Source organism: Athene cunicularia, assembly GCF_003259725.1.
Source record: "Athene cunicularia isolate RWA chromosome 5 unlocalized genomic scaffold, athCun1 chr5_part2, whole genome shotgun sequence".
Classification (NCBI taxonomy): domain Eukaryota; kingdom Metazoa; phylum Chordata; class Aves; order Strigiformes; family Strigidae; genus Athene; species Athene cunicularia.
The window spans coordinates 4,684,803-4,712,078 of NW_020799102.1; the positions used below are offsets into that span (position 1 = coordinate 4,684,803).

General features: G+C 38.1%; 1 protein-coding gene across 1 annotated transcript in view; it reads right to left on the bottom strand.

Annotated features, from left to right (window-relative positions):
- The window catches only part of ABCC8 (ATP binding cassette subfamily C member 8), a 77,037-nt gene that overhangs the window by 41,855 nt on the left and 7,906 nt on the right, over positions 1-27,276 (bottom strand). The window contains exons 4-12 of the mRNA XM_026850167.1: positions 24,772-24,938; positions 22,317-22,559; positions 21,268-21,456; positions 16,337-16,501; positions 14,188-14,343; positions 8,677-8,811; positions 7,029-7,191; positions 2,365-2,405; positions 1,909-2,054 (exon numbers count right to left, since the gene is read on the bottom strand). Of these exons, the coding sequence (XP_026705968.1) occupies positions 1,909-2,054; positions 2,365-2,405; positions 7,029-7,191; positions 8,677-8,811; positions 14,188-14,343; positions 16,337-16,501; positions 21,268-21,456; positions 22,317-22,559; positions 24,772-24,938 (1,405 nt within the window). The remainder of the gene's footprint in view (positions 1-1,908; positions 2,055-2,364; positions 2,406-7,028; positions 7,192-8,676; positions 8,812-14,187; positions 14,344-16,336; positions 16,502-21,267; positions 21,457-22,316; positions 22,560-24,771; positions 24,939-27,276) is intronic.

Genomic DNA, 27,276 nt, shown 5'->3' on the forward strand with positions numbered 1-27,276 from the left:
AATCCATGAGGATGCTTTGCAACTGGGCACATGTGTAATGACTCAAGATACTGACAAGTTTATTTGTGGAGATTATTGTCCTTAACAGCATCTAGCATCAGAGACTGTAGCCAATATTAACAGAGCAGGGTTTGTGAGTGCCTGAGATGCAAAGCCAGTAACACCCACTCCACAGCTGGATCATCTTCACTTAGGCAGCTCCTTTCAGTCACTACAGGAGAAGCTGTCTTGTACACTTGATAATTTAGAATATCTCAGCCTAAAATAAGCTGAAGCACGACTTTATCAAGTAAGCTTACCTTTACCTGATCTTATTAGAAGGACACAGTGATAACAAGTAAACATTAGCTGTGCTCAACTGGCACAAATACAGCTAGTAACTCTTGCTTTTTCACACTTACCAAACTATTTAGGTAAGCACGTGTCCACCTGTGTTGAAAATATCTGGCACATGGTTCCAAAATACTGCGCTGATGGATGGGGTACTCAGAAGACACAGCTAGAGTAGCACTGAGGAGCAACGCACTCTGAACACTGCCTGGGTTACTGTCACGCAGCCCGCCAGGAGGACGGGGATCACATCAACTTTGTTACAGAGCTAAACCAGGGGATTCCTGTCTGCACTACAAAATGGCAGGGCAATAGCCTGCTAACAAGAAGATAACTACAGAATAACTCATGAAGAACTCCCGGCTAGCAACAATTACTAGTTAGTTGATACTAATTACTTCAGAATTGCTCCTGCAGCATTAACAGGCACACAATTCATTTACAAAGAAATCCTTAGACAAGCCAAAATAAATGTGCGTTACCAGTGCCAGTGTGAGCCTCCAGCTACTTTGCTGGCTGCAATCTTAGCATCACCATTTGCCATGACTCTGGGGACTACCACCACAGTGGCTGCAGAACATTTCATGTCAGCCACCGACGCTCTCAGATTTCACACTTGTTAGGAGAGAGGACACAGCTGTGACTTTGCACTGTCAGGGAATTTTGAAACAGCGAGGGCAAGCTCAGCCTCCTGCTGTAGTCTCCTTTCCATCTCCAACGTGACACAAAGGTAATTAAGCAAGGGCTGGTGCCCAGTATCTGGCTCTTAGTTTAGACAAGCTCTTAAGACAGCTATATTGAAGGGCACAAAAAAGTCCCAATAAAGTAAGAAGCCCAGACTCACTCTTCCTCTCCTATCAGTCGGGCAGAGTTACACTGCATATGAAAAGCATTAAGAGTTTTTTTACACAAATCTGTTGATATTTAAAGCAAAACTCCCAGTGAAACAGCAGCTCTACTGGTTATTTGAGGTTTTGAACACTCAGACTAACATGTTCATAAGAAATTAAGAATTCATCAAGTCTGGAGTAGACATTTACATATTACCTTACTGTCACACTTAACAGCGATTTTTATGTGGGTTTTTTTGTTTATTTGATTAAGTCTAACTCTGCACCAGCAGGCAACCTCTCAGGCAGTGGGTGGGAGGGCTGAGCACAGCCCAAGAGATACACGCTGAAACACATGTGCTTTTGTGATTACCTTTTTCCCCTCCTGCATGTATGATGTGAGGAAATATTTGCACGATTTACAAAACTAAATCCTCAGGAGGTTTTCAGTTCCTTTCCTTCTACCACATATATGTTGCATGCAGTATCGATATAGCTCAACCCATCCTACATAATGAAGTACTAGCTGCGGACCACTGAATACTGGTTGTGACAACTATTAGCAAAGAACTCAGCCTACATGCTACAACTAAGAGAACCATGCAAAGCAAAAAGCTGGGAAGCAATTTACAACAACAGGTAAATAATCACCACACTGTTTCTAAACTTAGAATTGCAAAATGAGCAATAGACACATTCTCAAAAGTCAAAGAGGTGGTAGCAAAGACATTAATTTCACAGTTCTCACCTTACTAATGCTTTGACAGTGGATCTAACCACACTGGAGAGCAGAAATAATGGAGACACAAGAATATGAAACAGGGAGATGGAGGCAAATGCCACTGATGGGGAGAAGTCAGCCTTCGTTGTCAGATGAGCATGGACCACAAATGTCTACAAAGAGACAGAAATCATCATCATCAGCGTTTTGTCATAAAGAATGAAATGCACAAAGACTTCAAATTTCATAAGCATTTCATTTACAGAATCTTAATTTATACTCTCTTAACAGTTTCGGGGAGTGCTGCATACTCTGGGCTGCTTCTGGTCACAGACGACAAGTGGGCATTTTCCATCCTCTCCCAGAAGAATTGCAAACGTGTAGCAGGTCTGCAATCCTGTCCTCCTCCTTCCTCATTTCCACACCACTTATACTTGAAAAATGCAGTTGTAATTAACACTACTTAGAAAAGTCCATACTTACTATAAGTACAGCTGCAATTGGTATTGCTGCATTCATAAAGACTGTGAAGGAAAACACGTAGGAACATTTAGAAACAATTTCCATTCAGACATGCTAAATGTTAAAACACTACTAACACTGGTTTACAATGTTATTTTCTATGCTTAAGATAGGAAAACTGTGCAAGTATCTACATATATCTGTGCATTGTTTTAAAACACCTACAGTTCACATCATCAGAGCAGACAGAAGCCAGCAGTGCGCCCCAGATAAAGATGACTCATGTACTGGTTTGGAGCTGCCAGCAGCTCGCATGCAGCTCCGGCGACGGGCACTGCAGGTCTCCGCCTCACGACAGGCAGAAAGGCCGAGCTGGTACAAGGTCTGGCCGGCTGCACATCGAGCTGTGACCGAGGTCTGGGGCATCACGTCCGCAGTGCAGGGCTCTGTGGTCCCCTCAGGTTTCAGGATGCGGCTCAAGGGGTAAGGAAAAATTGGTAACTCCTCACTGTATCATTGACTTAGTTTAGTCATAATTAATTACTCCAGCTTTGTCAGACTTGGCTACTTTGTAAATGTCCTCAGGAGCTTGACATAGGTTATAACACCACCTAAATGTGACAGAGTTTTGATTTCATGTGAGCCCTGAGTTATTAAAATGCAAACAATGAAGCAGTTTCCTCCCTGACCTCAAGCAGTCTCTGTCCTGGTGCTGCAGATTCCCTCACTATTGCAACTCATCTACTATGGCATTTAGAGGTTATTAAACAGATGGATGGGGAGAAGCAGACAAATACCATTTCTGTATAGGGATCTCTTTTAGATTGGGAAGGAGCATGGATTAAGAATGTAATAAAAACTAGTTACCCATCTGGGAGCTTGAGTCAGAACCAGAGCTATCATCTTACCCCACACATCTGCCTCCTCCATTGCAACCTAAGGGTAATAACCACCTTTTCATTTTGACCTTCACTCAATTTTATTTCATGAAGTAAATAATAGAGAGAAAGAATATAGAATCTATAGCTAAATTACAATTAAAAGATCGGTACACATGTAACAGAAAAGAAAGATGCTAGCCACTTCTTTTTTGTTTAAACTACACCTGATCTTTTTTCTACCAGGTACAGCCAATGTTCAGACAGTAAAAGCACTCCCCAGTTACTTTATCTGAAGTGGAGTGTCATCGTTTGACCCACAAATGCTTCTGGTTGACTATTTGGCCATTCTTTTCGGGGCATAAACTCCCTGAACAACTTAACATACTGTTAGACATTCTTTTTTCCTACATTTAGAAGATCTTTAATGAATCCTGTAACATACTTCTGAAGTCTGTACTCAAGCATAAATAAAATGTTACTTCATGTAGCTCTAATTCCTTGACAGAAGAGAGTATTTGAGAGTATAGGTATATTTGCATATATACTTCCGGAATAAAAGCTTAGTCTTTGAAAAATGAGTATGTATTAAAGCCTAGAAAGTCATAGTTTACTCCTCAAATTAGGGTGAAAAAAAAATCTGAGGAAATGTTCTTTTCAGTGTTGGAATACAAAGCAGCTTCAGTTCAGACTCATTTCTCCTAATGATTCTACCTTCTGCCCAGTTTTCACACTTTGAATAAACTTGAGGTAGTTACAGCACAGAAATTTTGAAAAAGAAGCGAAGCTTGCTGCCTGCAACTATGGACTCCTTGATTCTATTAAATCCTGGCATTTGCAATTTGCCTTTCAGTCTGCTGCAGTACGTGAGTTTGCTTTTATCAATGAATCTGATGAGGAAATCTAGAAAAGCTGAGAAACTTCTCAGAGATGGATCCTGCTCTTCTGCTGTCTACAGTACAAGATCATACCTGTCAAACACAAAGCTGGGCAGCTTAAATATACTGTAGGGCTGGAAAAGCCCGCGGCAGTTAAGACAGCTAGGGTCACTTGGTGGCTCCCAAGAAGTCAATCTGAACTTTGCCAGTATGTGAGATCAAAGGATTTCAGTACTTCTTTCAAGCTTCTTTCACATCTTTCAAGCAAACAAATAAGGGCTTCTAAAGCCACTGGAATTTGGGAGGGTTTTAAAAATTATTTTTATATTTTCAATTACACGAGTGCACAGAATAATAAAATGTTTTCTAACATAAGTTTAGTTTGCAGCTAAGACTTTTGGTTTAATTAGAATCGGTCAAATGTACTTTGTTACTGGAAAAAGGCAGCCTGAAAACTGTGAAAATGTTTTCAGTCCTTTCTTAATATTTTAGGATAGTATCTATTGTTGTTTTCCTGTGACAGAGCCTGGAGTTACTCAGCATCTGACAGATTAGGCAAAAATTCATTGAAATAGGAAAACCATTACTTTCTTTCTCCACCTTTCCTGAATATTTAGCCAAACATAGGATAATCTAACTAATCAGTACGAAAAAAAATTACACAGGAATCTTCCTTGCTACAGTTAAAGAATTCACTTCTGAAGCTCAAGAGGTGTCGCTACCAACTTTGCAACCCAGCTTTGATTCTGGGGGGTATGTTTCATTTAAGATTATAGGAAGAGCTAATGTCTGTAACAGCTCTTTTAGTACATGTGAACCATTCCATATATGTACAACCTGGATCCAGGCACAGGGGAGAGGCAGGTGAGATCCAATTTCCAGGCAGTCTTAAAACAGAAGTTTCTTGTGGTCTAGCCAACACTGCCCTGAAACTTTTAGGTATATTTTCTGCAATCCAATGCAAATCTATTCCTCAGTAACAGAAGTAGCTCCAACCACATTATTTCATTCATGTTAATAGCTAAGTATTCTTAGAAAAGTATTCCAGAGTCTATCCAACATTGTACATTAAAATAAGTATGTAAAAAAAAAAAAGAAGTCTCATTTCTGCTCTCTTACTGTTCTAGGAAGTGTCTGCCTTTATCTTGATCAATAACAAAATCTTGGTAATGTTCTGACTTTTTAATTTTTTCTTTAATAAAAAAATGAAATCATATATTCACTATAATATTAGGAAACACATTTTGTGCTGATTACGCCTGTCATTCTATTTATATATATGGTAAGCAAAACAGCAAGTTCTGCTATATTTATATTCCATATGTAGTCTGCTAAAGTGTAAGTTTGTAAAGATCAGTGCAATTTCTGCTAAAGACAGAGGGTGTAAGGAATTCTTAGGCTGAAACTACAGGAACTCTTTATAAGCCAAAATTATATGCTACAACAATATTAAAAAACTGCATTGGTTTACCCCAGCTGAGAAACTGATCTACTGTGTCTTACACACACACAAATATCACACGTAATACAAACAAGAATGCAAATGTACACATTAAGTGTTTCAAGAGGCATCAGTACATATTTAAAATTGGTCTTAATACATCTTCGCATTCATGTCACTGTTGATTTACAGAACAGTCAGTACTCTGGGGATGAATACACCTTTTCGTAGCTGTTATAAATGATACTGTGAGGATTTAAAAATCACATAAGTCTTCACAGCTCCTTCAGTCCTACAGCTGAACCTGTGGCTGTGACTATAAATAGATGTTAATGCCACATGAAGTAGTGCAAACAAAGAGAGCCCATCTGTGTTGATCTGTGTGTAGGATGGAGTTTCCAGTCACATAATCTACTCCAGCTAAATTCTCTTTTATGTCAAAATGGAAACTACTCTCCAAGCACAGAGAGCTCAGGATCCCCAGAAAGAAATTCTGGTCTCAGAAGTCAATGAAAACCTCAACTTAATGTCAGTTAAATTCAGTGGGATCAGGACCTTTCCCTCAGGGTGCATTACATTTGTGATCATTTGGCAGGGAAGGAAGTCAGCTGCACGTCTTCTGGGTGAATAAAACCAAATACTAACCAGACTGGAAGTTATCTTCCTAAGGAGTAGCCTTCCTTATTAGTCTAGAACGTATTTGTACAGGTAGCTTGTGACATTTGAATACTTCTCTCTAAAAGGTTCCATTTCATTAATATCTCACAGATTATATATATGAACAGCATTCTTCAGTATGACTTTATTACTTATTTCTAAAGTATTACAGTAGCAATTTATACAGGTGTTGCATATGATCTTCTCAAACACAGAGTTTAGTTGGCCCTAGCTCTTCTTAAAAGGATGATAAATGCCATAAAGCAGCTTGAAAGATAATCTGAGACAAAAGAATCTGGATATGGACTGATGAAATCACCAGCATTCTGGTATTTTACCTTTTTAGGATATAGAAATGCTCCTAAGAATCACTTGTTTTTATAAGAAATCCAAATTTTGAGTAAGAAAGTTAAGTACCATCTGTTGGAGCTTCAACACAAAGACAATTCCTGTCACATATTATGACACACCGTATTGTGCAAAATGCAGGAAGAAAGGAAAAAGAAACATCAACAAAGGCTTCTTCCTGAATGCTATGTTTAGAGAGAATATTGCTGACTGAAGGTAAACACTTGCCCCTTAAAAGCTTTTCTCCAGAAAAGCTAATGCTATGAAGCATTAATCTTGACTTTCTCTTTTAGGCTTATTTCCCACACAGGCAAAATTCTACTGAATTCAATTGAAAGTCTGACTAAATGGAAAGTGAGGAGTATGGATCACAGCCTAAAGCAACTGAAACAATTTCAACAGACAAATGGTAAACCCATTAGTAGCTAATAATGCAGTAGCACTTCAGCTGAACAGTGGATTAGAATGAAGGAAGAGACTTACTGGATATGGAGGTATAAAGGGCAAAGGACTTGAGGCTAGTCATTTCTTTTTGTCTGGTTTCCTCTACACTGCTGTGAAAGATGTGTTCCCAAGCATAGAGTTTTAGGAGCTTAATGCCTCGAAGCATCTCATTTGTCTTCTTCAGTCTCTCATTGGAGTACTCCTGCAACATTTACATACATATTTACTTAAAGAGTATAATTGAAGTACCTGTCCCCTAAACATAAGGATGACACAAAAATTGTATGGAGCCCCTTGCAACCAGTCAGCTATAGTCCACTAGTTCTGTCCATTTAGATGTTTTGTCACTATTTTTCACAAAGATGAGATTCCCTAGAGCTCAAGTGAACGGGCAGTTTATTTTCACTCCTAAATCAGATAGCTTATACCAAAAATTTTACTCCCCTGTCAGTTTTCTGATGACCTGCAAGGCAGCCTCTCATGACTTCTACTGCCCAGCACACTGGCTGGATTTTCAACAGGCACCCTGACAACGTACAGTGGAGATCAGAACACACAGACCAGCTACGACTGGGCACACAGCTCTGCCCAACCGACGTGACACGGAAATATTGATGCCAGGCTTCAAAGGAGCAAGGTCACATCAGCAAGAAGCTGTGATCCTGTAGGGAACTTTGACTCTGAGCAGGGCCAGCTGGCTCAGGCACACTGGTAAAGTTATACTCCCAGTAAAGCATAACTGGAAGTTATGCTGCTTCCAGTTTTCAGGGTAGCTCAAGGATCTTTGCACCACACTACATTTCACAGTGGAAACATTTCTAACACCAAATGCACTGCTCCCATCTGCAGGAATTTCTAGATGATGCTGACTGTCTGCTTGGATGCCACAGGGATGAATGCTGTCTATGTTTCTAGAAGCATGTATACTGTTGATGTTAAGGCATTACTTTTCACACAGGAAGGTGCACAAATAACTCTCATCACCACCCATGATTTGTGGTGGAAGAGATTTCAGCAGGCTCTTGGGGTCCATTACAGTTCTATATGGCTTCCTTGGCAGTGCAACAGTTGCTGAATGTGGGGATAAGGTTCAAAGCAGCTGGGCATGGTAATTCCTATGAACCAAGGTAATTTTCTCAGCAGTGATGCAGGTGATTCAAATTAAAGACAAGCCAAGCGAGGGATCAAGGAACAGCTCATGACTTAGCAGACCTCTAAGCTCCCCAGCTAAGGAGCATGGTGTGGGAGTTAGGACTGCCCAGAGGTTATTTAAATAAATCAGTCTGATAGATTTCCACGTCTATGATGTATCTGGGGTCTGAGTTTGGATGCAGCATTCCTGCTTCCTTTCCCCTTGGACAGCTTGCCCTGCATGATTCATTTACTTATGCACCATCTGACTGCACAAAGCCATTTCAGTCAATGACCATTTACATTTCTAAGTTGAAAGATCTTTTGGCTAAGATTTTTTGCACTTAGGGAAACATACCTGTTGAAAAATATAACCCCCAAACCCAGCATCTTTACTGCTTACGCTTATCACGTTTTCACATTCTTGAACACTACAAAATGTCTGAGAATCAGTTCCTGGCCAGTGTCCATGGTTAGCTTTGTAATTCCAAACACAGACCAATGCATAACTACCAGAGGTGATATTTATAACCCGTATGAGTTGGAAGACACTTACCAATGTGCTTCTCTGGGCCTGTGAGAGTTTTGTTGCTACAAAGTACTGAACAGGTGCAAGGACTATGATTACTGCTGCTCCAATTAAGGCACTGATTCCAAGAAGGTAGTAGAGCAGAAGGACTCCTACAATTATCTGTTGGGAGAAAAGAAAGTGAGGGGAAGGCTTGGGATTGCTTCACTTTGTGTATGTACCACAGAGACCAATCACAGGGTAACCAGACGGCATGTTCAAAACCAACAGCCACTACAGCTAACCCTACCCCTAAACATCATATATTCTGTACCTCTGGCACAGTGGGGTTTGATCTGTTGGGATTTTCTGTCAGAGCACCAAACATACCCACCTAGTGTTCCTCCCCACTTGTGGGCTCTGTGTATTTCCATCTCATAGACTCCCCATTATGAACAGTAGCGGAAGGTTGTACAGATTTGCATATCTTCTATAAAGTAACTCTCACAGCTATTAAAAATAACTTTGCTTAAAAAGAAATACATTTATTTTGAAAGCTTTAAATAAAATTTAAAAGTTATTTTAAAATAATACTTCCAAGTAACACATTGAGATATTCCCTTTACAGTCACTATTAAATATTCTTCCCCATTGGCCAGATGACATGGCATGCATTTTCTTTGACTTATGATTGTGGGTTTTTTTCTTCTTTGACATTTAAGCATTTTTACACCAGGAAAGAAATTACACCTTCCAGTTTGATCAGAACTCACTAGTCTCCAACACAAAGGACTTCCACAAAGAAGGAATGCTTCTTTGCCTACTAGAAAAGCTAATATGAAATATTAAAAATACAACCGATCTTGTAAATGTTAACATGACATTATTGCTGACCAGTACATCAAAAAGGCACATCATAAATCATATCGCTAAGGACCTCCACTTCAAATAAACTCTAACATAAACTTGCAAGGAATTGTTTTAAGGATTCATGGTACCAGACTGGCAATGACTGTTACGAAAAGGTTAGAGAAACAGCTTGAGAAAAAACCATTTGTCTTTGGGTAAGTAAGAATCTATAGAGCCACAGTCTGGATGGAAAGGGATACTGTGAGCAGCTCAATAAATACAAACAAGATAGAAAAGCTACCACTGTTAATTACCACTGCTCTAATGATTGACTCCTGAACAATATGGAACACTGACACTCTCTCTCTAATTTATCAGTATAAGTTAATAAGTTAATTGGAAGACATAGTGATACAAAGTTAATTTCATACATCATTTCCCTTAATTAAAAACAAAATAAAATTTGGAAATTTCCTTAAAGTGTTACCTACTACTCTTGCTATATTTGCATACTCTCATAACCCTTATGGAAACACTATCTTCCATCATTTTGAAGTCATAAACTTACCCACTCCCACACATATTTATGGGAATTGGGTGTTTCCACGAAGAAAAATGAAATCCTTAGTTTCCACATTTCCATCTTGACATTTTCATGAATTTAAGGCACACAGAGAGAAAATACAGATTTATTTTTTTTCTTAACAATCCTTTGATGCCTCTCTGCAGATGAACCAAACTAAAACATGACTCTTAAAGTGAGTCACAGTATTTACTTAGGAAACACACAGTAACATGAAAGTGAAGTCCTACTGTATATACAGCATAAATCTAGTAAGAGCAAAGGTTACATTGTAAACTAAAAATGTTTTCGTGACGAGTGAGAACTCTGCTTCCATCTGAAGTCAGGAAATCCGTGACTATATGAAGCCAAAGAAAACATGCAAGTCCTCTGTCAGATCGCCCTGGCAGAGCTCCCCTCCAAAACATGAAATGGTCTTGGTCTTTACAGATCAAGATATTAATTCCCAACTGCTTCTTCATGAGCAGACAATCCAGGCACTCAAAATACAGGAAAGCAACAAACAGTGTGCAGTTCAGAGATGTTCAAACCTACAGAGTCAATGCGGAACACTGACCTGCTTTCCCCCACTACTGGTTGATTGTCAAGGACATTATAGAACTGACTAGTTCTAGAAACAGAGCCTCAACTTCTCACACAGACAAGGGAAAGCTATTCTACCTATTGGATCCTGAGGGATTTGATAGCTTTCAGCTGCTTTTCCCCCATCCCCTCATCCTGGCTAGTGAAAGGGTCAGTCTTTGCAATAGAAAGTCTATGTTTTCAATAGATTAAGAATCATCCCATTTTTGTTGGTTTTATATCGCGATAATAAGAGCAAACTTTTAAAATATATTCATCATGTATGGGACAAAAAAAATAATTTCTGAATTTAAGTATGTGAATACTTGTATCTTAAAAGTGCTGAAATCTGTAAGCATTATTGCAAGTAATTCTAAATGTATCATACCACACACTACACAGTCAAGAATAAATAGTACGTAGATAATATCTGAATTGCTGGAGGACAGTATCTAGCAAATGGGAAGGCTCTCACTAATATTTCTGAGAAGGTAATGATCACATTTTTTGAAAACTGTGTAATGAAACACTTCCCTTTCATCAAAATCCCAAAGCTCTTACCTGCCAGAGATATATATCATGAGCAAGAAACTCACCAATAACTGGTTATTTTGTCTTGATTATTTATTGAGGATAGCAACTACTTTCAGCCAGAAACTGCTTTGTGGTCGGTTTTGAAAGAGACAAACGTCCTTTCATGACAACCGTAAGCTATCCCTGCCAACGAACCAGAGATATGAGAATACAGGATTTTTTAATAATCACAATGAAATCAAACAAGGGTGTTTATAAAATGACGGTGGTGGTGAAAGGCTTTACAGGGCCTCATTTTGCTCCCAGGGTTTGAGCCAAGCCTACTGAGGGCATCTTTCAATGGATGGACAGCCCCAGGCTTCTTTTCATGGTTTTCAATGGCCTTCAAACAGTCACTTAAGGCAATGATAAAGCTCCTATTGACTCCAGTCAGAGCAAAGATGGGGCTCAAATTATCGGGACTGTATAGAAAACCTAACTTGTTATGAATGGCTAGGTCTTCTAAGTCGAGGATAATTACAAAATCCACAGCAGATGCTGAAATGCTGATTGTTAGGTTAAGAGCTACAAAACAATAAAAAACCTGTTTTAAATAACAACAAAGCTTGTTCAGCTTTTGATTAGCCATCTCTTGAGCATCCAGTAATTGCTTTCACTGCCTCGTAAAACAAGGTATTGAATGAATGTTGCGGAAACATGTTTTGGAGAAACCTTTGTGACCACCATGACACACTGATCTGTGCCTTGCAATGCGTGCACACCCACAGCACAGGAGCACGCTTTGACATTTATTGTCCTGGTCTGCTAAGGAGCATCGCAGGGTGAGTTTTAATGCAAATATAATCATATTTTCAGAAGACTGTCAGGAAATCTTTACGAGTCCTTGACTTCTGGCACATCAGAGCAAAATGTTGTTACAGACTATGCAGTGAAATTGGCTTAATTCTCAGTTGTGCTAAAGCTCTCTCTACCCTGAGCTGACCGAGTGGTCTTACAAAAACCATACATTAAACTGGCACCTCTCACATAGCCTGTTTTATTAACAGATTTACAGTGGAGACTAAGCCTAGGGGATAATTGGACCCTAAACATTATCATTAAAGGGGCGGACTCTTCTTAATGCCTCATAGCTTTGAGCAATATCATTTTAGCAGCATTTCACTGACATCGTCCCGCAGGGTCCTTCTAGTCAATGAGCAAAAAATACTCTGATACCCAAGTTACCGCCAACAAATTCCCAACGTGTAACCATACTTATTAGGATATTTCATATCAGTTTCTTTTCATTTTAGTTGTCTTCTCTTTTGTAATTAAAAATCAATATTAGCACATGTTCCTTGATCCTTTGGGTTCTTTACCCACTTTAATCTAGTTCCCATTTTTCCCACCCCATAATTTTGGGGAAACCATCCTGATGTTAAAAAATAAGTTGTTTCTTTCTGAGAAAATCCTGCTGATAATTGCTATATCGATCACCCTTTTTTTAATTCTAGAAAGTAAAATGTGTTTAACTGGCACATAAGCCTCTCCAGGATCAGGAAAACTAATCTATACCCTGATGCAGTTATTCCTGCACAAGAAAGACAAAATGCATTTATACTGTATGGAGGCAGCCATACTATGGCCTGTATAAATATGACTACAAGCACTTTACATCTTAGTATTTTAACAGGTATAGTTATATACAGCTCACACACTTGCATTAGAGTAAAGGCAAACCCTAGGCAAAAAAGCATGGTTAAAATAAATCATCAGTTAATAAGTTGTTGACTGTTTACACCCCACTGTGCTCATAACCCTGATTGAGGCTTTACACAACTCTTGCTGGAGCCAGCGAGAGTTTTACCAAAGATTCTGACATATTTCTTCTCCCTCCAGGCCCTATTGCAGTCTCAGAAGCAATATACCCCTTACTACAACAGAGATACCAGAAGACATATGGTAACATATTAGGTTTCAAACACATACAGCAAAAGTGTGAAGACTCCCAGAGTATTTCAAGAGGACACTAATTGGTTTTCCAGAAAACAAATACTCCCCAATGACTGAGGTACACATGATGCATTCAAGAATTCATTATCACTGACAAAGAAGAAGGACCTGCATTACTCCTCCCCAGTATTTTCCTCAGTGAGGAAAAAAACAATTCCAGGGAAAATAGTTAAACTAGGTTTTTTTTTCCAGGTTAGTACATTAATCTGCTTTACTACGCAATTAGATGATTTTAAGACTATCACGAAGGAAGACTTGCTCATTTGATCTGTAGCAACTTGCCCAAAACCTCTTGGCTTTGACAGGAAAAACTATAAAACCCACTCAATTCTATTATGTATCTGTACTGTCAGAAATGAATCCAGAGCTCCTGATGGCCATTACACATACCATGAGGCTACAGGACATGGAACCAAGAGTCACCAGGCAACTGAGCAACTGAGCATGACTCAGAACAGTGATCTGCCCCACGTCATGTATGTGGGAAAGGAGATTGAAGGGATGAGAGTGGTGTTTAAATACGGGAGAACAAAAAAACACAAGAGAGAATGAAGTAGCAAAACCATTTCATATAACAAATAAATCTGTGGAATTTTGTATGCTAGAATGTCATCCATGAGGCAGCAGCAGTTTTACGGGATGTCCAAAGGATCACCTCTAAGTGATCATATTTTTTAATAAACTGCTGCTTCTCTTGCTTCTGTGGGGATTCAGAAGACAAATGCTTGCAATACATTCCAGTTAACTCCCCTGATGTAATAAATTAACATACTGGAATAACACATCCTGCTGCACACTATAAATTCTTGTTACAAATGCAAAGTATGTTTGGCAGCAGTCAAGATCCTAATACAATCCTAAATACCTAGAGTCCTGTCACAGATATAAAATATATAAATATATTCTATACAACGTTTCTAGATATTATTAGCTTGAATCTTATCTCGTTAAATCAATATCTCTCCTTTCATAAAATTCAGAAGCAATCAGTCACTACAGACTGATGACATGAATAACAAAAGCTTGTTCAGTCTTCTTACCTGTACTGGCATAGCCCAAAGGTTAGGGCAGAGGAAAAAAAACCACATCAGCTGATTTGTGTCTATGGCAACCAGGTTACAGATCTGGCCTGCAGTCATCTCCCCCATAGACATGTTAGAGGTTGAAAGCTGCATAATTTTATTGTATATTTTTGTCTGGAACATGAGATCAAAAGATATTAGCATAGAGAAATATAAAGATTTCTAGCACCATCTAAAACACAGGTGTCGCCCAGCATGCGGAGGGAAACCAACATTCCCAGTGACTTGAATGAGGAGCTTAAAGCTTGGTGTTTTGTGTTATAATGAAACATTTTAAGCTACTGTCTTATTGTTCACCTACAAAAAGCGCAGCATAATTAGGTACATAATGGTTGTCCGAGTACTCCCTTTTTGCATCCCTGTGGATCAGTAAGAGAATTAAACCTTTACTTCCCATAAAGGCCCAAGAACCATATTAACTACGATTTTCACCTCCAGCTTTTCCACGGAGTGCCCCTGCTGGAACTATTGCTAATAAAATACTATTATTACATTCAATATATAATTGTCAGTATATTAGAATCCTTGTTATTTTTTCTCTGGCAATTGATTCAGGTCCCATCCAACCTCAGAACCATGTTCTTGGCTGAGAATGTTGCTACATTTTGGGTAGGGAGCTCAGTCCCATTACAAAGTTTAATTCACAGGCAACTAGTGTGACAGGTCCAATTCTGTACTAAGTAGTTGCCTCAGTGCAGAATCAGGCAGCACGTATAAAAATAGCTTAATACATAATAATGAAAGTGTACTTTTACCAGCTGGTTTGGTAATGCTTTGCAGTCACGAGATTTAGCTGAGAGGAGGCACCTTGATCCAGTAAGTGCCTTTAGATCAAGTGCCAACTGTCCATCATGAAGCATAAATTCATACAGGGCACATTGAACAGGTGCAAGTTTACAAAGGGGAAAGAGATAAAAGGTTTAAAGAAAATTGACAAATTAGAGGGGAAAAAATGTATAAAAATATTGGCACAGGTACTGCCATTAACACTAATTCAGCTGCTTAGAGTGATGGCTAGAAACTTTCCAATTTGAACGGTCCAACTGTTGATGTAATCCGGGCCTCTGTGTAATATCCAGTGCAGAGAATACAAAGCTTTTCTTAAACAAAATTCCTGTAGCACTATTTTCCAACAATCCCCCTTTTAAATCTGCTGTGGTCCACATATTTTTCAGTTAGCTGCAGCTCTTCTGCTTGATGCAAGACATGCAATTTTTTTAATGTACATTTTGGGTCAAATTTTTATTTCTTTAGGAATTTTCTACTTCACTCTAATAAGGGAAAACCAAATGGATGGAATCCAGAAGTCTGGCAGCTGACGAGTGCTTCCAAGTGTAAGATCAAAAGAGGATTAAACAATTAGGCTGTTATTGAAAGCATCCATCTATCACACAGACTCTCACAGGATCGATGTAGTTTCAGTGGCTAAACAGTGTAACTTATAAAGCTGGCTTTCAAGCTGTCAGAGGGTAGGTTTCAGCCAGTGCCCTTGGCAATAGCACATTGTAATCTTACACCTAATTCTCTCATTTCCAGGCACAGATCTTTGTATACTACATAAAACTTTGATCTGCTGTTCACAGTTATACAATGATTATGGACTCCATTTTACCAGTCTTACTTATGTTCAGTAATTGCAGACTCCGCAATGCTTGGCAGATTTTGTGGCATGACCCATGGAATAAGACACCACTCCATGCATTGGGAATACAACCTATCCGTTTGTTCAAAGTATATGAGACATTTTAAAGCTGTATTATTTGCATGGGATGTTACAAAAATGTGCCTTTGAGATGGGAGAGGTGTAGTTCACAACCTTAATTCTTTCAAAATTTACATTTGGTTTCACTGTCAGCAAATTTATGCTCAAAGGTAAGCAGAAATACTACATATTACAAATAAACGCTTATATAAAATCATAAAATAAGATGCAGAAGAAAGAGAATGCAGGTAGGTCTAAGTTAACACAATCTTTAATGGCAACAATTGCATTCAGTACATTTTAGGAGAGAAGCATTTCAGAATTTTACAACTATGATTATCATTTTTATTTACAAATACATGTACGATTGCATGAAAATCACCTATTTAATAATATATTGGCTACCTGTATTGCGCCTCTTAAGTTGATTCCCGTTTCAATAGCAACATAGTAGGATGCTTGCAGAAATGTCCTTTGCAACAGAAGGGCAAAAAATAGGAGTACAGCCAAAACATAAGCATTGGACAGGAACTCTTGAGATGAAATAAAAAAAACACCAAGAATTTTAATCTATAAAAAAAAGAAAGTTAGAAATCAGATGTAATAGTAATTTAATTACCAGTTTTGCACAATTAATAAGCAGAGATAACCATGGTTTATTTCTTTGAAAATGCTCCCAACCTGAAACCTCAGTTTATCAATTCAAGGAAAGAGTCATATACCAACTCAGTAAACTATTTAAAATGCAGAATGATGTTTATATGATTTCTGATATCATTCCAAAACCGTAGGATGGTTTGAGTAACTCCATATGGTCATTTGCTAAAAGATGTGCACTGCCCATTGTCAGAAAGGACTAGTAAACATCCCCTTGGAGAAATCAGTCCTCTTATTTTAGCACCTCAGGTTACAGAGCATTCAAATGACCTTCACTTGTTGAAAACGTATCCTTTTAACTCCTGGAACTATGCACATTATTTTGGTTTGCAGCATCTAGTTCAGCATTTTTATTTCTGGTCATTACCTCCCAGCAAGTTCATGGGATCACAGAAGTGCATTCTGAAGCATGTCTATAGCTTACTGGGAACACAGTGCATTTATTCTAGATCATATTTAACAAGCAGACACCTTTGGTGCTACAACTATTTGAGAGACTGTCTTGCCTTGGGAAGCCTTTTGAGACTAAAATGTCTGCCTTCCTCTTTCGTCCCTTTGCTTCTTTATAACTTTGATTGCTGGCTTATGCTGCCATTAAAAGCAAAATTAGGAAGAGGTCACTTTATTTCCTCTCAGAGGGCTTCTTGTAATTTACACTCCTGCTGTATTCCTTGCTCATCACATTTCTTCTTGCCTACAGTTTCTTTGCTGTTGATGTTTTCAAGATTGCTATAACATTTAATAAACTATATTTCACAAATTCTCACTGTCTGTACATTTTATTAGATCTGATCAGCACCTTACACTTAACTGTTTATAGAAACCCCACATGACAAGTTAATAGAGAGGCTTAACTTAGTTTTTAAAGCTTTGCTTTTATAAGATGAGGCTGAGCCAGCTAAAAGAGCAATTATGTTCAGATAAAGCGACATTTAACTACAGTTTTAGTTATTTGTACCTTAAAGGGATTTTAAACCCTAAATTATTACCTATTCCATAGTTATTCAAATAGGCTACAGCAGTGTTATGTACTACTAAAAGTCTATGGTACAATAAAAGTGAGTCTTTCTTCCAGATTATTTACAATTTTATAAGCTCGGTTTTTTAAATCAAGTTAACTTGCTTTTGACACTTTTGAGCAAGAGGTAACTGTGGTTGTAAATTTATTCTTGCTGTAAATCTGAAGAATAAGAAGGAAGACTCAAGGCTCTACATTTAGCCTGGAAACTTTAGAAAATGTACCACAGGTCTGAAAAGTTACAAATACAACTAAATCTTTTCCATGCTACCCATAAAGCCTTGACAGAAAAAAAGAAGAGAAATTCACAAATTGGCCAAGTCCATGGCCAATTAGATGCATCCAATTTATCCTTCAGACTCTTTTAATATTTATGCTCATAAGCATAAAGCATTAGGCACATGTAAGGTGGAAGAACTGCCCCTGGTGCTTAATTGTACAAGTTTAAGAAACACTATTGTTTCCTGTGCAGTGTATATGTACTCACATACTCAGATACAAAATAGAATGTGAAACAGTGTTTAACTGCAAAACTTGGTGATTTAAAAAAAAAAAAAAAAAAAAAAAAAAAAAAAAAAAAAAGAAAAAAAGGAAAGGCACATTGGGGAAAACCAGATCATTTATAATTGTGATGTTTTCACCTCAGTCATATTTTGTTAACTTGCAACAGTGATCATCCTTCCTCTGAGTTACCCTTTCTGAAGTCAGCAAATATTAGCAGTTCTTCACTGGAATTTCTTTTAATTTCAATATAGGATCATCCAGGAAAAAGCTGCATCTCTAACCCATTAAAATATAAAAAAAGCTTCTTATGAAGGCAAAGCTAGGACATATAAGTCTGCAACACTGGGAGATCCTGATTGTCAAAATACCAACTTGACAGCAAAGAGAAACACTCTGTACAGCATTATTACAGTCACGAACCACAAACATAAACATCACACACTTGGTGAAAGCGCCAAGATATTTGCCAAGTCTCAGGTGCATTATCAGGCCATTATGGTTTACAAAATCCCACAGCATCTATGTGTTTAAACTACAATAGCTGCCTACGTACACTTGTCAGCTTGCAGGAAACACAAGGTAATAACTGAACATCTACTAAACCTTTTGCATATAAGGCAAATAACCTTGTTTGAGAAGCTTGATGGAACTAATGAGATGTTTTATTTTCAGAAATGGCTCTGGAAATATTCAGTGTCCCACATTCCTGATGACTTCAGGATAATACCACTTTTTTAAAGTGCCAGTAGGCTCTAACCAGTAACAGGCTGAGCAAGAGGCTACTATCTAAATACTTAAAGACCCTAGACTCACAGTCTTAAATATCAATACTGGACCTTTTGCTACACTGGGACCTATGGCTTCTAGAGCTTTTAAAATAGTAAGTATGTAAGTTTGGTGTATCATTAGAATGTGTTATGTCAGCAGACACTCCTAATACTGGAACTGCTAATCCTAACATTGGAATGTGGAAGATGCTACCAGCAAAATACAAAATTCTGTTAGCCTCCTCTTCAGTGTGAAATGATTAACACTCAGAGAAATTCATGTCATAGGAATGTTCCTGTGTGGCCATAAATATTGATAATGGAGTTATAAATAAACATGAAGAGCGTGACAGAATGTAAGATGCTGTTGTGCTCTGACTAACTGCGGCACTAACTAAAGCAGTTAATACTGCCCATGACACACACGTGATCTCAGAGTTCCAGCTCCACGGTAGTTTATATCTGTCACAAAGGGTCTGAAGAATGAGCAAATATTCTATCTTCAGAATTATCTCTTTGCCTTCAGTTTCATAAAGAGAATTTCTGTTTGCAAGATAGAGTTGACTCATTACAACATCTCTTCAATCTAAACTATTTAAAATGGAGAACTGTCACTTTAAGGGATGGGTAAAAGTCACTCTCCACTGTACTCACAGCTTACGTTGCTTGTCCGATTCTGTCCCACTGCATGGCAATTCTCTTCAACACCCTCAAACTCAGAAGCACATCAGCCACAAACAATGATTGCCCCCACCATATCTTTGCCTTCAGAAGGCAGTGTTTTAGAAGGCCTGTTTCTCACACATATGTATCTTTCAGGAGAAAACACTGAGACAAGCTTCTCCTTTTTTGACTTATTACAAGTAAGGGTATAATATTCCTAGTATAGAGCTGGTGTATTTTTTCCCAAAGTAGATCCAGTTGGCTAGGTATGCGCATACATGTGGGAGTTTTCCTGAACACCTCAGTCTGTTTCAGATGCTTTGAACAGAAAGCCTTCATACATTTTTAGAAAGATATTTCACCTCATCATTCAAAAGCAATTTTCAAATGTAAAAGTAATTAAGCCTCTTAACAGAAAACAAAGTGTATAAACCAGGTCAAAACAGAAGGAAAAACCTTAGAGACTTTTTAGCAAAGGTAAAAATATACCCTTAAGTGTCACTCATGGACTATCACCACCAGTGAATACTGCTGTTGGGTGACGCACAAACGGTGTAAATAACAACGATGAGGCTACCGCTTAACTAGACACAGGGAGGATGTCAAGGCTGGATGAGGCTCTCTTTAGGGCCTATCTGTGCCAGACCTGAGTTTTTCTCAGAGAAGCACAAGCTGTCACTTTAATAGGAAAATTAAATAGGATAATCCATAAATTTTGATTCTATATAATTTCAGCTGAAACAGTATTCCAAACAAATTATCAAGCAGATCTCAAAAGCTCCCACAGTACTTTGCTGTAACATAGCCCTAAAGTCCTAAATTTTTCATTTCCTGCTTTAACTGGTTTCCACTGAATCCTCTTGCTATATTAAAGTTTCCAAATATTAGGATAAGAATTGCAAAACAGATAACCAATTCATTTTAGCCTGAGGCCTTTGTTAAATTTTCTGCAATGCATCTGATGTATTTCCATATTTACAGTGGACCTAATCCAAAGTGTACTTGTATGAATGGGTATATTTCCATCAGTGTCAACAAACTCTGGAAATAAAGTCTGATATCAAACAATAAGCGAGCTGCAGAAATAAATTGATTTTCTCATAGAAATCCAGCCTGAGTGACCCCACCTTATAATGAGAAGATGCTTCCTGAGTTAGGTCGTTGGTTTTTTAGTTAGTCAAGAAGTATGTCCATTTCTTCTTGGCAAATATTGATTTAAATAGCATCCTTTAAAAATGTTTCAGGTGATCTTTCAAAACCAACCTCCCCAAAGACACTAGTGGAAATTCCTTGTCACAGTTAAATTACTTGGCATTTTGTGATAACAAAAGCCTGCTTTAATCCTCTTAGACATCACTCACTTTTGGAAATGAAAAGCCAAGTCTATTAAAAACACTTTTTCCTTTCTGGAAATCACTGTTATATACTTGATTCAATATCTACTCAAGACTGTACCTAAAATCCTTATGATACTAATGAGATTCTGGATATGCTTGACCGTTATCTTGAATGAGGTTATTTTCCAGAACGCAAGCCTGACTAGATGTGTGGGCGATGTATTTTTTTCCCCATCAAGATATAAAAATGAATAATAAACAGTACATACATACTGTCAGTTCTAGCATTCGCAAATACATTGCAGTCACTTTCTTTACTGAGGTCAAATAATACATAGTCATAGCATTACCTTTTTTGACTCCTCTATTTTTATGACATTTTGACAGTACCTGTGGGCGAATGGTGTTATTTCCTTTTCCAACATTGTGAACAATCCCAGAGATGCAGAGTGGACCAGCAAATCCAAGCAAGTCAGCCAGAATACGGAATGTGCTACTGAGAAGTAAGGGTCTTCCAAAAGCACAGCAGAGAGCTCGCCAAATTGATCTGGATCCTTGTGGAGATGATGACCTTTTGTTCTGCTCAGAATAAAAAAAAAATCAGTAAGGATTATGTTGTACATTAACCTCAGACCTGATAAATTATTGGTATTTTTATCCCTGCTTTAATTCATTGACAACAAGTTGCAACCTTTCAGCTAGAAAAACACAGGAACTATAATTATTGTCTCGTTTGTTTTTATAGAGTCAGAACAAAGCATTCATTTCTACTCTCCTCCACTTCACAAAAAGAACCATGATTTATTTCCTCCCTTCAATAGGGATCAAATAAGTGTGTCGTTTGTGGGTTGCTGGGGGAGAAAGAATAAAAGGGGAGAACTGACAGGTTTTGTTTTCCTGTGAACATGGAGACTGGAAACCTACACTCTTTTCAGACATGATGCAAAATACTTCTCTTAAGATCCTGAATACAATTAGGACCCACCAGAGAGTCAAATGGAATTTGAGCTGTGGTAGTTTCAGCCCTGAATTCTCCTATGGATAAACTGTAAGGGAAATAACATGGAAAAAAATAGTCCTGTGAGGCCTCATTAACATTGATTCTGTAATTGAATGATTCCAGGGTCTTATTAGGAAGAACGATAATGGTGTTCGGCGAATAAAGTCCATAATTACTTTCCACATCAAAAGAGAGGTAATATGAATTTTACATGCGTTTAACTAGTAATGTGTTTGACATGTTTAGGTAGAGAAATTTCATTATTTGTAGGAGGTACAGCTGAGTATGTGACCTCTTCGTATATGGAAAGCTATGTTAATGGATACTTCATTTGCATCATGTCTGTTTATAAAATTTTATATCATCCTTATAGCATAAAAAGTAATTAAAAATGCAAGCACTGAGTAAGCAGATAGACATAATTCCATGCTTTGCATACCTTCTGTGCTTCAAAGGCCTCATTAAGGCGAATGTAATTGGTCACAGCTCTCATAGCAATGGGAAGCTTGCCTATGGTTTTCAGGTCTATTGGTTTTTTATGGGCAGTCTTGATGAATGTGTTCATCCACCAGTACGTTCCTTTGGATAACAGATTCACAAATGGCTGTAAGAATCGAACACCAAGGTCCTGGAGATCCTCAGGAGGTTTAACTTCTTTAGGAGTTTTGAAGAAAACATACCTCTGAAATTCAGAAATATACCAAAACAATCACATTAAATACATAGAAAATAAAAGTCCACAAAGAATAGATAAGATATAAAGGACATTGCAGATAATCAATGAATCAGTCTTGGTTTCTCAAAAGTACTCAAGGAACTTAAGCATTCAAATCCATCCAAGACAGCAATCCAGCTTCCTCAGGTGCTGAGGAAAACCAAAGGCATCCAGTCTAGAAATAAACAATCCTAAACATTCACTATTACTTTGTTTATGGGGTGCAAATTTGCATACTTGTAGATGTAGGAAAAAAATACCTTACACTTAAAATAGTACAGCCCCAGTCTCTCACTCCGAGTTCCAGCCAGCACATGGGACATGTTTAACTTAGGGACAGCCCTGAGGCTATCACCATCCTCCACACCACACTGCCTCACGTCTTGTCAGCTCAGAATATGGAGCTGCCTGTGCTGTCCTGTATGGCTCTGGGACATCGCTGAACTAGAGAGTGCAGATGGCATTAACAAATGCTTTTGTTGGCTTAAACGCCGAAAGAGAGAGGGCCGACTGCTCATGATTTCCTGTTGTCAAGATAAAACTTTCTCAGACATCACTCATTTTGGGGAATGAAAAGCCAAGCTTCTTAAAAATACACCTTTCCCTTCAGAAAAGTACTCAATCATCTATTTCATTCAATCTCTACTCACGACTGTACCTAAATCCTATTAATCTTAGTAGGATTTCTGGATATGTTTCACTGCTATCTTTTATCCAGTCATATCTGCAGAAATAATTCTCAGATCCTGGAAAAAAGGAGTGTTAGGGTTGGGAAAGGCCATCTAGAGTAACAGTGGGAACAGCAGAAGGAAGGGAGAAGGTACAATTGGGATTGAAATATAAACAAGTCAATCTTCTGTATTCTGGAAGAAGATGGGGACAGCAGGGGAAAAAAAGTGAGGCCAATGTCTCCTGTTTCTGGTACCACAGAGACCTCACCCCTTATTTTTATTTTTCTCCCCACCTCCCCTCAACAGAGGCCAACTCTCCATGCATCCCAAACCTTTCCTTCAGCAGCTGCAGCAACAAGCCTGGTTCTCCAAACTCTGCCATAGACTTAATAGGCAGTAAAAAAATCCATACTGCTGGGTAGTTCATTCTATGCATCAATGACATCCTTTAATAATTCAAACAGATACGACATTAAAAAAATGACAGCAGGCAGTGACCATTTTTTATTCTTCTTTGTGACCTATAATTCCACAGTGAATAAATCTCATTTAATTATGCTATTCTATTATGAGGTTTATCAGCAAGTCCCTCTGATGTCACATTTGAATTTCACTTTTTCCATAAATCAATGCACTTTTTTTCATTTATGATATATATACTGAATATTCAGCATTGAGGTTTTCATTCCTCTTTCTTTCATAAACATTACTGAAAAGGCTGCTTTTAGACATATCTTTGTCCTAAGCTATCAGATAAACACAGACACACAAAATCCCCAAGAATATCACAAAAAGATCAAACACATGATGGCACAACTCACTTGCTGAATGCGTCACTGGAAAGAGTTCACATACTCCTGCTTCCCCACATGTGAGGGAAGCAGCAAGAAACTTTGCAGGGAAAAATTTCTTCCCCTCCAAAGACTAAGTTTAATTTGTGCACACAGGGACAGGTGAAGGGAACAACTTTGGCATTTATCTATCCAGTAGTCTCCAAAGTCATCACTCAATTTGGACAATGACTGTAGACACCACAGATGAAAAAGATCTATACATAGCTGTGAGGTTAGATAGCAACCCCAGTCACCCAAATAAATCCCTTATTGTGATTGTCTCCTGGAAAATGAGAGATGTTATTTGTGTGTCTAAGACATTCTCCGATAGAGCTGACAATTCCTTTCACCCAGTCTTTCCTTGCATCAGAAATACTTGTTTCTGATGACTGCAACTGTGAATCATAATAGACATTTTTAAAACAAAGTTAAACAGATGAAATTAATCTTAATTTAACTATAATGGAGTCTGGCATTTTTTGAAATTATGGATTCATCTGGCCTAATAAAATTGGATTAACCTTTGATTTTCAAATATATTTCTATTTCTAACTGGATTTTTTTCTGTCATTTAGAAATGCATTTCACACTAAGTATCCAGAAAGGAGAATTGAAAAAAAAAAAAAAAGGCAAAACAAAAAAACACAGAAGGAGATTTTTACAATACAAACTTACCCTCACCCTGATGACATTAATTTCTACAGCTAGTAGCATTCCATATAGAACAACCAGGAGTCCTGTGAGGCAAAACCGAAGCTGCGAAAATCCAACTCCATTATCACAGAACTTTACAAATTTGATGGTTTTAGTTATGAAAGCTAAAGTCCAGTAGAATAGCAATGCTGTAGGGGGGAAAAAAAGTTAACAAGCTTCACAGTTGCAAAAATATACAATAGCAGTATTAAATACTCATTCAGAAAGAATGCAACAAGAATATATGAAACCAAAGAGTGGCCTTTCTCATGTCAAAACAGAAGCCTAATTCAATTCCAGAAACATGAAAATATTGCGATAATGTTAGTTCCAAATTCCTTTCCAATTAGATTAAGTGATATTTGGAAAGTTTCACAAAGTGAAATCTGCTGAAGGAAATTTCCATCTGTTGTAAACATACAACCACATGATGAGTTCAAGGGAGGGAGTTGCCCCACAAGTCAAGGTGGCTGTGAATGCTCTTCTTCAAATTTGGTTAAAGCTACAAGATTGCTATGAATTTGCCTTGAAGGAAAATTGATCTCATTCCTATGGTAGATCTCTGGGATGTGTACAGGAACAGATATTAAAATATCTTCTCCAAACTGCTGCTGCTCTATTCTATTCAACGCAAATTCCATACATGCAATTTATGTGCATACACGGGTACATCAAGGAAGGATGTTCTGGCATTTGTAGAATACGACATTAGCTTTTTGGAGTTCTGCTGACCTTCTTGTCCAAAAGTGCTCATGCTACTGTCAGTTATAGACAAACAACCCCTGCAGTAAGCTCCGGTGATTTGGAAACACACTCCATGCCATTCACCACTCTATCAGCCAGCTCCTGTTCCCCGTGCTTAAGGAAATACCTTCTAGGGTTATGTTCTTTTACATGAATCTTTCATTGCTGTTGTATCTGTCATGGTGCAACAGCTGGAATATGCTCTAGCTGCCAAGAAAGATGTATTTATACTTTACGGGTGTCTTGCTGCAAAACCAGAGAAAGTCTTCAGCCAAGCCACTACCAACTGTAAGACTAACTTACAAATATGGATATTCATCAGGAACTTGCAAAAACTGCACAGAATTTGTGGTGTTTCAGCTACCCTGAAGCACTCCAGAAAGCCCTGTGGGGATGTACTTTCCAAGAAAAACTCAATTCAACTCGGAGAGTCTGTATGGGATTTGGGGGTGCCGATCCTGCTTCTATAGAAATCAATTTCAAAACTCTCATTTAAATGACAGTAAATGGAACAGTACAGGAGTACTGGGCATTAAGACATTGCCAAGAGAGTCTATCTTCCTCTAAAATTAATAGGCCAGTTTGTAAGAAGAAAGCACTAAGAGGTCAGGTATTTCAGTACTGTATTTTAGTGGCTGATGCAGCTGCAGAGAGAATTTAAGAGACATACTTACAGAATCGCTCTTACAAAACTGTAGCCTTGTGTGGGGCTTCCTACCATCTCCCCAGTTTATACCGCATCAAATATAACCTCCTCATCCTGCTTCAGGCTGTTTCCTACCTTTGAGGCACTATTCCCCCCTATTTGCAACAGGTCTGATTAAAATCTCACTTCATCCAAGAGTACATTCCACATGGTTCTACTCCTAACTACTTTTATCTATTAATCCTTGTGTTTTGTCTCATTCTGTTTACAACAGGCTGAGAAAACATCCTTCTTCAAGTAAAGAGGGCTTACACAAACATAGTGCACTGAAAATTTACACCAGCAGAGGACAGCTAAAAAAACAGCCAATCCAACTGGATTGGATGTAAAGCTCTTAGAATTAGAAATAAGAACTGGCAGAGCCATTCTCCTATATAGGATGTAAATAACAATCTATATGACCTTTTAAAATTATTTTATTAGAACATTCATTTACCTTTTATCCAAGTATTAGAAAGTGCCAAATGCAAGATTCTCAGATGATAACTGACCTCCCACTGTCATACCTCCTAGAAACATTTGGATTTACTTAGCCTCTCACTCTTGTATACAAGTGTATATAATCTAATCTGGCAGCTGTTCACAGGTCTCTCAAGATAAGGCTCCTTGGAAAATACAGTTATGGCTATTTCTATTAAGCTGTGCTTTTATCATCTGGCTGGTGAGTGCATATTGGCTGAGAGTTTCTAGAAATTATCACCAAGACCTTCCACTAGCCTGAGTGCCCAGTGATCAGACCACAGAGGCATGCTTTCACTTACTTGATTGCTTTAGATCTATTCCAGATGGCTGCAGCCTAAAGAACCTCGATTTTTCTTGAGCTGTGTAAGCTACCTCAACCCACAACACCGGAGTGTAGATTCTCACTGCTGAGAATTAAGCAATATGGAACCCAAACTGTTCTACACCTTTATTGGATGAAGCCCAAGATTTGAAAAACCACACACTAAACTGGATGGGATTTATTGATTAACCTGGATCTATTTGGAGAGAAATTTTGTCTACTAAGCAATAAGCATTATATTTATATAATAACA